General features: G+C 37.0%; 1 protein-coding gene across 1 annotated transcript; it reads right to left on the bottom strand.

Annotated features, from left to right (window-relative positions):
- Nucleotides 1-365: 365 nt before the first annotated feature.
- Nucleotides 366-10191, bottom strand: LOC121244091 (probable alkaline/neutral invertase D). Its single transcript, XM_041142135.1, has 5 exons — nucleotides 10026-10191; nucleotides 9300-9758; nucleotides 7857-8288; nucleotides 4525-5083; nucleotides 366-1041 (listed from the first exon to the last, which is right to left on the bottom strand). Exons 2-5 carry the CDS (start codon nucleotides 9684-9686, stop codon nucleotides 746-748), a joined length of 1674 nt encoding a protein of 557 aa, XP_040998069.1. The 5' UTR covers nucleotides 9687-9758; nucleotides 10026-10191; the 3' UTR covers nucleotides 366-745.
- Nucleotides 10192-14075: the final 3884 nt, after the last annotated feature.

Raw genomic sequence — 14075 nt, forward strand, 5'->3', positions numbered from 1 at the left:
TCGTGAGATTACAACAGTTTTGATTTTTTTTTTTTTTTAATTTTATTTATAAGTCATTGCGAGTAACAACTACTGAAGTGATTGCATGACATTATTTGATTTAAAAGATAAATTTAAATTCGAATCTTACAAATTAGAGTTTACCATTTAAATGATATGAATAGTATGCTTTACAAATCAGCTTGAAAATAGAATAACTTTTTAAAATAAAAAAAAATGATTTTAAGTGAAAAAAACGCAAGAAAATTTGTTTTGATATTTAAAAAATGTTTGGACTTGAAAGTTCTAAAAACAAACAAATGCAATGGTCATTGCATTCTAAGCTCCGGTGAGCTATGATATAATGGATCAGAAGACCTCTTAAATGACTTTCAGAGTATCTTATAGAACAATTAGATTTTAACCAAATGTCCACAGAATATATTTAAAATTATTCACCGTGCGTCTTTCCTGCTAATGCAACTGCTTGACAGCACCATTTTAGTCTGTCGAAAGCTAATAAAGCAGCGAAGCATTTTTGCAAAATGCCTCCCAAAGTTTGAAACAGCAACAAAAAAAAGTACCTTTTATTTGGAAAATCACAACACTGGTCTCAGCACATCCTTATGGTACACACAAAACTAAACTTCTGGTGAAAGCTGAAGGGCATAAACCGCCAAAGAATTGCAGTGATATAACATGATCCTTCAGCACCTGATTTTTTCCATTCCGTTCTGCTAGTTGCTTTTTCTTGCTTGAGCTTTTTTCAGAAAGTCCACGAAGATGATCTCTTAAGTACAGGCTTCATCTGCTTGTCCTCTTCAAGGGAAATCATCCCCAAGTGCGATGGATCCTCGAGCAACATCTTTGCCACCAAGTATCCAGCGATTGACCAGGTCTGGTACTTTCTTGCCTGCTTACCAATATACCTCCCACTTTTCCCGTCATAATATTCTGGCCAGCTATCCTTCAGCAGACGACTCTCTGCAAGCTCGATTGCCCGCCTCGCAATTTGTGGCCGTCCAGTCTTAATGCAAGCAGCTGTTAGAAGCCATAAAAGCACTGCACTCGAGATAAAGAGGGAAGAAACGTATCGGCAAAAAAGAAAGGGTTATGAACATCAAAAGCATATTTGAACACAAATTGTGAATTGTGTACATACTAAAGTATGGGGTCACTACTTTGATGTCAAAACAAAGTGCTACAAAAGACTTGCCCATTAAAGCAATGTAACTTCGCACCATTACAAGGCATTGAGCTTGTATGTTTAGTTGACATGGAAGGAACATAAAAATGCATATGAATGGTGTTCGATGAAAATTAACAACTCACATTTTACTCCTTAATCAATTACATCATCCTCCAGAGAAAGGAAGTGCGAGTAGAAATCATATGCCTTAATCACGAGAAGTTTCAAAATGCACGCTTCAGATGCTTTTTTTGGTGCCTTACAAACAGAAGCATTTGTATCTCAAGACTCAAATTGGAAAACGAGATCAGGGAAAGATAATTTTAGAAGGATTGCTTCCCTCCAACCTTGGAATTCCATATACAGACTAGTCAATTCAGATTACTAAAGAAATTCGTCCTATTCTATCTTCAAGAAGGTTCCAGAATGAGGACTACATGAGGAGATCTAAGAATAACTAATGTTTTACTCCATGGTGAGCGACACCCTAAATATAGACTTCTGAATCAATAGAACTCTTGGACAATAAAAGATAAAATGAAAAACAGAAAAGAGTTATTCAGAAAGTATTACATGTAATAATTTACACCAATTCTGAATTGATGCATGCCATAATTCCATTTCTACCAGATGAAACTGTGCAATAATTTTCTGCATCAGAATATGCTTTTAATTCGCTATTCTGTAATATCCATTCTCAATTCAAAGCCTTTATCCATATTGGTACTTCATTGCAGGAGATAAGATGTTTCATCATGGTTAGATATAGAACCACCTCTTCAAAGGCTAAGACTATAAACCAAGTAACAGACTATTTTGACCCAAGACCAAGTGAACTACCTCATTATCAATTATTTTATTTTGTATCAATGTATTTGGTTCTAAAGACTCAAAAGGTAGTCATGGAACTCTATAATTGCTGAGCCATGGGTTTTATTTAATGAATAGTTGAGTCTTCACTAGTTGATGTCTCTTATGTGTGGACTTTAGTCCAATTCAATTAAGATTGCACTTATTAACCAATGTAGCAGTCTACTCTTCTTAATAAATACTGAGATTAAGGTTATAATGTAACTCATTCTACACAAAGAATTTGGCCGGTTTGGATACCCAGATGGGATACAAATCATCTCATCTGGGCTGTACAGCTTATTTGATCTGGCTATCCAAACGGCAATAAGTGAGTTTGGATTTCATCTCTACGTTTTCAGAGATTTCAAATTATAACTTAAATAAACAGTTAAAAGGGGAACAGTGTAAAGTCACTGTCTGCATTGATTCCTGCAATCCTTTTTTTCCCGTTCCCATTTCGTCCATTCTCTCTGTCTTCTAGTGTATGGTCTTTGTTTATAGATTTTTTACCATTGGTGGGACCCACCCCTCTTATCAAATCCCAACAAGTCAAAACTATCTCATCTCATCTCACTATCCAAACACACTTTTTTACAAACCATCTCATCTCATCTCATCTCAACTCAAAAATCTCACTACTATTCAAAATATCTCATCTTATTTCATCTAAATTGTGTAACCAAACAAAGCCTAAAGTTGCGATTTCCAATGAACCCCAAGCTTTATCTTTATCTTCGATCGCACAAAGGGCTCCAAAGCACTACTTAAAGACACAAAATGATCAAATCTTCAGCAATGTGAAGCATAGGAACAGGTCTCCATCAGAGGAGTTACAGAGTTTGGATGGTGTAGAAGTGGAGAGAGTATAATCTGGAGAAGAGAAGGAAATGCCTAGTGAATATTGGTCTAGAAAGGGTCACTTAAGGGAGGAACTGCGTCTAGGAGGAGCAAATCAAGGGACCTAATATTAAGAGGGAGACAAGTATACGAAGTTTTTCCAGCAAATGGCCAACTCAAATAGGATAAATAACGCTATTGAGATTCTCCTGGTTGATGGTTCAGCCTCATCTGATCAAACAGCGATTAAGAATCACATTGTGCAGTACTATCCATATATTTTCCCGAGCAGAGAGCATGGAGGACCAAACTTAACAGATTTGCACTAAAGTTTTTAGAGGAAGAGGTGGTCACCTAGCTTCACAGACCATTAGGAGAAAGTGAGCTTCACGAAATGGTAAAAAGTATGAGTAGTGACAAAGCAGCAGGCCCGGATGTTTTTATTGTGACTTTCCTTGTAGCTAGTTGGGATGACATTAAAGATATTATGAGGGTATTCCAAGCATTCCATACCAAAAAAAGAGTATCAGAAATGGCTAAAGGCCTTCATAGCCCTTATTTCAAAAAAGGCGGAGCAGTGGATGGTAATGAGCCCTCATTTGGCAGAGTTATCACTAATGAACCACAAAATATTATTTTGTTAATATGTAGAGTTGGGTTGCCAAGAAGATTATTTCAAAACCACAAAATGAATTTGGCAGAGTTATCTCTAATGATCGCATAGATAGTATGCAGAGTGATTTCTGTTGGTATAAGTTATAACATCAATGTGCTCTTGAATGTCCATGTCGGCTATTGCCTATCCTTATTATCAACAAAACTTTTTTCACTGATCAAAAATAAAGTGATAACATCAGGGATGGTTGCAAAATACACTTTTTGAAGCCAAACTCAAGGGAAAATCATGGATTTGATTAATAAAGAAACAAAAGTTGTACAAAGGATGGGATCTGGAGACATTAGAACACGGGGGAATGGCTGGAGCAAGCCACGACCTATCACTTCATGTGGCCCCAACCATGGCCAATGACTACAACAAGAGTGTATGTCTATAGAAGAATATACTAGCAAATTATAAAATATGGTTAGTTAAATTATGCAAATTCAGAAGTTGGACAGATTGCAAAGAAAGTATTGTCTGGAGCCATATATAAAGGTCCATAGAAAAGTTTTGAATTGTTTTAATTCTTCTCCAAATATACTATCTCACCCATCTAGTTCTTCCATTGGGCACAATAACAAACTGTCTCCCAATTGTCCACCTCTTTGCAAGTTAGTCAGTGAGAAGAGAAAGAAAGAAAGGAACGCTTGAGAGAGCCTGCCTAGTAAATGTAGCTTTTCAAACATCTTTGGGCACCTGTATGAGATTTTAAATATAATCATTGAGTTCAGGAATAGCTCTCTGCTTCACACTGAATGAGATCCGATGCCACCTACATGGCCAAACCTAACATGCACAGGAAGGAAATGGATAGCTTGCCATTCAGACATAGCTCTTCCAGATCATATTGTTTTGATTCCTCTTTGGCGCGTGTGAGACAGAGAGAGGGAGAGAGAAGAGTGAAGGGAATGAATTTAAAGTCATACGTACTTAACTTGACCTAACTGGACTTAGCATTCATTAAATATTTAACATAGAAAAATTGATGAGAAGAAGAGAGGCAAACCTGGCCAAGATCCTCCATTATGGTAACTCCATCTGGTATTCTTCGGATCACAGCCAGTTACAATTCTCCATTCATGACTTTCTATTGCAGGATAAGATATTTTCAGAGGCATTTCTCCAACCAACTCTTCCCAGCGAGATTCAATAAGATCCATGATAGCCATTGACTGCTCAGGTGTTGCAAGTGAAGATAGGATCGCAATACAATTGCCTAAAGCAAACCATCGAAAGTCCATCCTTGCAGGACTGACATTTCCAATAAAGTAACCACCCCGTATCGGCATAAATTCAAACACCCATTCTGGGATTGAATCAGGAATAACATTAAACTTATTTACTGCAGTGTGTGAATACTCCTCAGTCTTGTAACGGTAAATGTCATTTAGCTGCTGGAAGTCAAGCCAAAAGTAACTCCGCATGTGATAACTCAAAGCATTCAAACGCTTAACAATTCGCTCAATAACTTCTTTTCCTTCTGCATCAGGTTTTAGCATTGCCAAAGAACATTTCAACACCATAAAGAAAAGTGCCTGAATTTCAATTGGATAGCCATATATTCCCTGCAACAGAGTTCATGCAGGTATTATATATAAGGACATACTTTTACACAATTTTATAAGAGTTCATACAGACCTCAAAGATAAAGGTGAAGACGATCAGAAGAGCATTACGTTATCAGATGAAGAAACAGAACAAGGGAACAAAAACAGATAACAATTCATATAACGTCTATTGTAAAGGAAATACAAACATTAAAAAATGAAAGGAATGTAGCAAAAAGATTAAAATTTTTTAGTTATGCATCTTGCATTATGTTTATTTCTGTGGATGATGGGAAGGAAGTAACTTTAGGAGCAATGCTCCTGATGGAAGGACAACAAGAGTATATTTCAAGGAACAAGTAATAAAAATCACATAGCGAAAACTAGTAGAATAAGCAGTCTGCTAAATGTAGATAATGTCGACTCAACAGTAGAATAAGCAGTCTGCTTGACAGTGTATCATTGTCATATATCCAATCATGTTACTTATGAAAAGAATGGGGAGGGGGGGAGAGGGCAAACATAAGTGGCACTCTGTATTTGTAGCTCGGCTTGCATGCCCATATCTAGTATTCCTTGTACAGTCTTTCAACAGGCTTGCCATTTGAAAGACTGTACAAGGAATTCACCGTGCTGAGAGAAAAAAATGGAAACTTTGTTTTGCTTGCAAGTATCAAAGGTTACAAACCCTATTTAGCAAAAAAGTGGAGCGAATGATATAAAGAAGCCAGCTTCTTCATTGAAACAAAGGAGACATGTCGGTGGTGTGTCAGTGAAGGAAAACTTGGAGGCGCACAAAGATCCTAGTACATTCTCAGTGGTGAGGTGATCCTATGCAGCAGCTCTAAAGACGGGTCATGCTTCGGGAGTTCTGAGTGAATGGGATCCGCAAATCACGTCTCAGGACCAGCTTGTTGAGATGCACAATTCCTTAAAAGAGATGGAAACCCAACTTGTCGAGCTGAAGGCAGCAATAACTTTCTTGTCTTCAAAAATAGACCAGCTTTCAGTTGGAGGTAACAAGGTTGTAAGAAACAAGATAGGCCCGAATCATTTAAACCCAATTAAAGAAAAACGGAAGATCGAATTCGACTATGTCCCTATATCTAGATCCAGGAGTGTATGGCGGGTCAAAAGGAAATCCAAGTTGTTTGAAGCAGGGTCTACATCGGGTATCAGCGTAGAGACATCAGTAATGGAATGTCATTCGCCTCATGTAATACAGGATAGACCGATAGTCGGTACTACACCCTTAGTCCCCAAAGCTCCCTCCTCAGACTTGAAGGAAAATAGTGTGCCAAGGTCTGAAGGAGATGTAGGAACCCCAGAGGTGAAGGGACTTCCTGTCACCTAGAATCTCCAATGGGGACCATGATACCATCGAAGCGAACCAATGGAGTTGCTAGAGAACCAAAGGGTTTGGCGTTGGTGCCTCGTGTAGATGAATGTCTAGAGTCGGCAGTTCAATTGGATACTGTGTCTGGGGATAACGTTGCTCCCCTGGTGTCTCTTCCACCAATAGCGGACTGGATTCCGCCTAAAGTTAACGAGATTCAACAGTTTGAGGGAATTTGAGGATGTGAAGACCAATTCAATGAACTAATCACTGCGATTGAGGCAAGCCACGCGCTTGAAACCAAAAGTTTCAAGAAAAGCAGGGAGTTACAACGTCTTTCTTGGGCAATCAACTACGACGCTAAGGGTGGTAGCTCAACTAGAGGGAATTCTAAAGGTAGGACATTGTGAAGACGGGGGAATCAAGGGTTTAGGGTTGGGTGTTCCGGTAGAGTTTTAGTTATACGAGAAACAAGGGTTGGGGACCGGTCTGGTGTATTTTAGGTTGTTCTTTTCATGGGCTTTTTGGGTCATTAGGGGCTTTTTGGGTCATTTTGGGCAAGATTTTTTTTGTATACATTCAGTGCACTTGGTTTCTCATTTGATATATAATATTTTTTACTTATAAAAAAAAAAGATATAAAAGGACAGCTAAATTAGAATAAGGGGTTGACCCATACAGTGCACAAAAGGAAGATGCAAAAATGTTGGACCATTCAATTAGGAATACTAAACTAGAAATATCCTTAGCATACTTGAGAAATCAAACAAACGTAAATAAATAGAAGATATTATTCGAATCTCCATGTAACACCCACAAAATCTGACTAAAGAAGTTACGAAAGTACGCACAGAACAAGGAGAATATTGAGTTATCCATTCATACAAGGCTGTAAGCTAATCAACACAAAACAAAATCTGTCAGGTGCCCTTCCAATTAAGAATTTCATCAGGGTCCCCTAGTTTCTACAAACAAATGATAACTCCGTTGCAACAACTAGAATGAAGAATTGCTAATTATGAAAATATCATCTTATGCTTAATAGAATATTTCAAAACCCCTAATCTTTGTTTTGCAGTATGCTTAAGCACTGCCAAAGAAGATAAATTCAAAGAAATTGAAAGAAAATAACTGCCATCATTACTAACCATAAAGGAACAACATAATCTGATGAGGCCACTCTATATTTAGACCTCATTCCACATAACCCAAAAGATAAATAAATAAAAGACTCAGGTCATCCAGCTAACACGTCACTGGCTCAGTCGCTCTGCTTCTAAAAAATATACCCTAAGTGTTGACTTGGACAGTGAGTGACCTTGCTTTCCTTGGAAACTCATATGATGATAGTAAATCACGTGATATTTCATAAAAATCACCAAAGAGTTCTGTAAACGAACAGATAATGAACATCAGGATTATATCTGAACAAAAAGTATTATAAAGACGGCTTACCATTCTTCGGTCAATCATACAGCATCCATCTGCACAAAGCAGAGTTGGAAATGTATCAAACCCCTCTGACAGACATAGACTCAAAATAAGCCTCATCCCCTTTTGACAATCTGGCGTTTCTGCAAGTGATAGATCACCGGTAGACTTTGTATATGCTCGAAGAAGAATAATCCACCAAAATCCAGAGTCAACAGGAGCAACTCTCCCAATAGCACTTTCACCAAAATCTGCAACTAGAGTATCCGCGTTTCGAATAGGATCATGACGAACTTTGAAGCTTGCTGGCATTGCACCTTCCCCAAGTTTAAATCGGTCTACTCTTTTCTCCCATGATTGAAGGCACAGAGTCTTCAAGAGAAAGTTCTTCACTATATCAGGCTCGCCGTTCATCAGGAAAGCAAGGGCACTAGGTACAAAATCCCGTACAAAAACCTGAAGAGAACAAATATCAAATCAGATTCATAAGACATATAGTTGATAATGAGAAACTCGGAGACAGTTCGAGTGCAAAATGTCTTCTACTCGATTAAACCCTGGACCACGGAATGCGCCCACAACACACTGATTGTGTAAAAGACTCACAAGACATGCATAGGTCATAACATATATCACATAGTCATATAGCCTCTCATCATTTAACACAAAAGTCTAGCTAATCACCTTTTGAATGATTCCTTTAATTGAGATCAAATTTTCAATTTTATATAATAAATGGATCATCATTTTTTTTCTGACAAGTGTATCCAAGACTTCTTTTATGACAAGGAACTCCGAAGACAATGTTTACCCGGTTAAACCCTAAACCCGCGTAATTTGCCCACATTGCACAGATCAAGTAAATCATTAAGTTTTCAATGTTGGAATGCAGCCCTAAAAATTGTTCGCACCCTTGGAATTGAACCTTAAACCGAGGAGAGCATACCCCAAAAACCAAGGTCCTTACCACTTGAGCCAACTCCTATGAATTTCCAAGACAATTTTCTCCAACTAAACCCCTGTGGTGGTCTCAAAAGGATTGTTGCCACAAGTAACTTTCGGAACACTTAGTTCTAATATGCAACGTGTTTTAGGCTTGAATTACCATTTAAGCTCCCCCTTGGGTTGAAAGGATCTTCACTATTGGTTGTGAGATTTTGACCAATTGCATTCTTTCCTATAGCAATCAACCTCCCCTCAGTTTATAAGGAAATATGCATTCTCTAGTACCATTAATCAAAATTTTAAGTGGGTTTTAATCCTGAATCCAATGTTTTTAATTTTATAAGTCCTGTATACATGGACTAAGTCTGTTGACTTCATCAATAATATCCTTGACTAATAAAAAAAATGTTTCCAATTTCAAGAATTTCTTAATATTTTAATCCTCCCAAAATCTAGCTGGGTCTCGTATCAGGTTATCAAAGTTGAACGAATATAGAGCATTGTCTGGTCTAAAAGTTTTACCTGATCATAGTTAAGAACTTCCTCCGAGGCATGATCGACCGCAGCAATCGTCCCAACCGGTTGACCTCGGAAATACACCAAAGATCGCCGGAGTGCTTCCCAGGCATCGGCAACCATCGGATGGGGCTCAAATGAGTTCCGAGCCGATGAAGCCGGGGTCTCAAAACCAGACCTGCCACCGGGCGAGTACGTGCTCTCAAAGTTATCCAAGCCACATCTGGTGAGACCGATCGAAAGCTCGCTGAGCGACCTCTCATCAAATGAACGCTGTCTCTCGATGTTAAGCCTCGGCTTACCGAGAAGGCGCGAAAGATCGTAGTCGTCCATTTCTGAGATGGAGCAATGCGAGCTCACGTTTCGAAGTCCCATTTCTTTCGTCCCTTCCATCTCTTCCAATTCTTTCAGTAATCAAATCACTGAAAAAGACCTAAAAAATACTCAAAAGATCACACAAGCCAACTGCAAACAAAAAACAAAAGACTGTTACCAATGACAGATCAAGATCAACCAAAAGCATATTCAGAATGAATCACAGATAACGAGCATTATTTCACAAAAAGAAGGGACTTAAAAACTCTTTTTTTAAAGTCCCAAGGAAGAAGCTGAAGAAAATTGGCCAAACGTCACGTAAAGGACCAGATCTAAGCTTCATTGAGAAAGTTCCGTATAGAAATATATACATAAATTAATGACGGGAGGAAAGGGTACCGGGGCTCAATAGCAAACCTGAAATAGCGTGGGAAGGAGAGGGGGAGATTATACGGCGTGGCGTCGTTTGCCGGCAATTTCGCCGGGAAATCGTCGTCGGCGGAGAAACAGTACAGAAAGAGGGAAGAAGAAAAGAAAAAACCCACATGCTTGGCGCAGCTAATATTTATAGAAGAGAGAGAGAGAGAGAGTGTTTGTAGAGATGCAACAGCGAAGTCCCAAACTCCCGAAGGCAAAAGACAACACGCGAGGGTTTACCGGAAATGGCCGGTGAGACGGCACGAGGGAAATTGTTAGGGTGTGTTCACATGGGATAAACGACACAGTTTCCAACGGCCTTTCTTGACTGGATTATTGGTTCTTCCACCGGATAACTTGTTTTACCCGTTTTTATAGTGCCACTGAGGTCTAATTCCATCTTTCGGTTTCTCTCTCTCTCTCTCTCTCTCTCTCTCTTAGGTGGGGGCTCGCTGTATGTGGATAATTCAATTTGGATGACGGCTATGGCCTATCCGACCTGCTCCTATTCTCACCCTACGTTCGACGTTACGTATTTAAATTTTATTATATTTTTAAATCTAATTTAATAATTTTTTCCAACAGTATTATAATAATTAAAAGTTAGTTATATCTTTTCACTAAATTGTGGTTAAGACAGATAAATTATTCAGTCAAAATTTCTACGAGGAGAAAGATATTTTAATGTGGTCAGAGAAATTGTAATTTCAGTTATCACAATCACGTGTTTTATTTTTAATCATTGTATATAAGAAATAATAGATGATTTCTAAAATGATATTATTTAAAATAGAATTATAAAAAATAGATGTTTTTGTATCATTTTTCTTAAAAACAATTAAACTTAAAACAAAAAAGAAAAAGGTATCCAACTTCACAAGTTGTTTGGTGCTTTGATTTTTTTTTTTTTTTTTCACTAACATTTTAGCCTCCAAAATTTTACGTCAGTTTAGGCCTTAGGGCTTAGTCTATAGCCTCCAAAATTTAAAATAAGAATCAAGCCGCGTAGATTTTCGAAAAGTCAAATTAAGACAAAGGTTCAAAATTCCACCCGCACAAAAGATACGCATGTCACCAAATAAGGCAAATCATTTAAAACTCATATCACCCCATGCATATAAAAGATTCGGTTGGATAGAAAATTATCTTATCTTCTTTTATTTTATTTTATTATTATTATAATTTTTTAAAATTTTTATACAAAATATAATAAATAATTTAACTTTTTTAAATATTAAAATAATAATAATATTAAAAAATAATATTCTAATAATATTTTATTCAATTCATTTAAAGACATCTTATCTTATTTCATTTCATTTCATTTTACTATACAAATGAATATAGTTAAATTTGGTAATTAAAGCACATGTTTTTACAAACTATTTTGCTCCTCACTCTCTTAGAACATTCTGATTGGGTTCCCTACAAATCCCCCATAATTTAACTAAAAATTACATTCCTTAAAATTTTTTCCTAAATTTTATTTTTCTTTTAAAAACCTCCTACATCATCACATTCCTCATCCATATCCCTATTTTATTAAATAATATTTGTCTATTTTTTTATTACTTTTTTCTCTCACTTCGATTTACAATCTTAATTACTAATTCTTTTGTCTTATTATCTTATTTTCAAATATCATATTCTACTAAATACTTATACGATTTTGACTACCGGATACAATTAGGGCTGTACAGAAATCGACGCCACCGGCTGCCACCGATGTGAACCGACCAGCTGCGTCAGGAACCAGCCGGAACCGATGGAGAATCAGTCGGCGTGCGGTGGTAATTTGAAGAAACTGACATTTAGCGGTTCGGTCTCGGTTTGAAGCTGGACCGGACCGTTGAACCGACCGATATAATAAAATCTTTTTTTTTTAAATATACCCTTATCGAAACGACGCCGTTCCACTTAAATTTAAGTGGAACGACAACGTTTCGAGATGAGTCCCGATCAGTTTCTTCCTCCCCATAGACCAGTTACGGTTAGTGCCTCCTTTGTTTTTTTAGACGTCGGTCGACGTCGGTTTTGCCTAAAAACAGCGCCGACGACGTCAGTTTTCACCCCTAGATACAATATTATTTTTCAAACCGAAATCCGTATTATAAAAATAGTAATTTTTTTTAGTACTTTCATTTTTTTTTAAAATTTCTATAACGGTAACATTTCTTCTCCTTTCTCTAATGGTAAGATTTTGAAAACTTCCTCAAAATCTATTAATTTGAACTCCTACCTCCAATTATAACTGAATTTATCTTTTCTCCAACTGTAACTTTTTTTTTTCCAGTATCAAACGGTAACATTTTTTGTCCTATATGTAATGGTAACTTTTTCTTCTATAAATACGCATTCTACATTCATTCACATTCTCACTATCTCAAGTCTCATTTGATTTAAAGAACCAAATTTCAACAGTCTCTTCTGATTTCCCACTCCCTTCATCAAATGGCTTGTACATTCTTTCACAAATTGCTCACATACTTATCCTCTGAAGATAAGTTGGATGTTGTTCTTAATGAAGAGGCCGATGAATAGTCATCGAGGCATCATACCAATCGTCAACACCGTAAGTTTATTCGGCATGATCATATTCAAGGGCACGAGTGCCTATTTTGTGATTATTTCGCAGAAAATTCAGTATATCCCTCAAATCTATTTCGAATGAGATTTCGGATGAGTCATCCCCTATTTCTTCGTATTCTAAATGAGGTAGAGTTTTACGAGCCATACTTCATCCAGAGAAGAGATAATACCGGAAGACTCAATTTATCTTGTATGCAAAAGATAACCACAGTACTTAGAAGAATGATGGTGTATAGAGTTACTAAAGATTTTATGGATGAATACATATGTATTGGCCGCAATGGAGAGTCTTAAAAATTCTCTGAGACAATAGTAAGTGTTTTTTGCAGTCTCCAAATGTCAATAATGATTGCTTGCGATTGGTGAATAACAAGGATTGTCAAGAATGCTGGGAAGCATTGACTGCATGCATTGGAAGTGAAAAAATTATCCCACAGCTTGGAAAGGTATGTACTCTGGCCACATTCGTGAACCAACTATTATTTTAGAAGCAGTTGCTTCATTTGATCTCTAGATATAGCATGTATTTTTTGGTATGCCCGGTTCACATAACGATATTAATGTGCTATAGAGATCTTCTATTTTTACGAAACTTGCCCAAAGGCATGCTCCTGTAGTCAATTACACAAACAATGGCAACCACTATCAGATGGGGTATTACCTTGAAGATGGTATTTATCCCAAGTGGCGAACTTTTTTTAACACAATTTCATCACCACAAGGGAATAAGAAAAAAAAATTGTGAAAGTACAAGAATCTGCAAGAAAAGATGTCGAGCATGCATTCAGGATACTTCAACAACGATTTGTAATCGTTTGTGGACCTTCCCAAATGTTTAAAGTCAAGGAACTAAGAAATATAATGAAGGCATGTGTTATTCTACATAATATGATCATGAAAACGAGCGTGATGATAGTGAGGGTCCGAACATTGAGTAAGATCAACTTGATGATGAAGTCCCGGAATTGTTACGCAATCATACAGCTAAGCTTACGGACTTCATCCAGCATCATCATCATATTAGAGACACCTCGGCACCTCATCAGCTCCAAGCAGATCTAATTGAACATCAATGGCTATTATATTCCCAACAGTAGACATGTCACATAATTGATTGGTATTTCCTTCATATTATAGTGACTATATTTGAGTTAATCAAATTTCAATTCGTATTTCCTTCATATTAGTAGTGATTTTATTTGAGATAATCTATAATAGGTTCTGAAATTGTAATAGCCAATTTCTTTGTTTCAAAATATCAATTTACACAATCTAAATTAAAAATTAAACTGTCTTAGTATCAATAATATTGTCATCCATCATTATCTGTAACAATAAATAAATAAACTTTTTACAAAAAAGTTTATCAATCCAAATATCCTGCACCATTGCATCTCGCCATGAGTTTCCTCTGCAGTTGCTGGAAATATAACCGCTGCAGTCCTAGCATGGCACTCATGT

This window comes from Juglans microcarpa x Juglans regia, chromosome 8S (assembly GCF_004785595.1).
Source record: "Juglans microcarpa x Juglans regia isolate MS1-56 chromosome 8S, Jm3101_v1.0, whole genome shotgun sequence".
NCBI classification, from domain to species: Eukaryota; Viridiplantae; Streptophyta; class Magnoliopsida; order Fagales; family Juglandaceae; genus Juglans; species Juglans microcarpa x Juglans regia.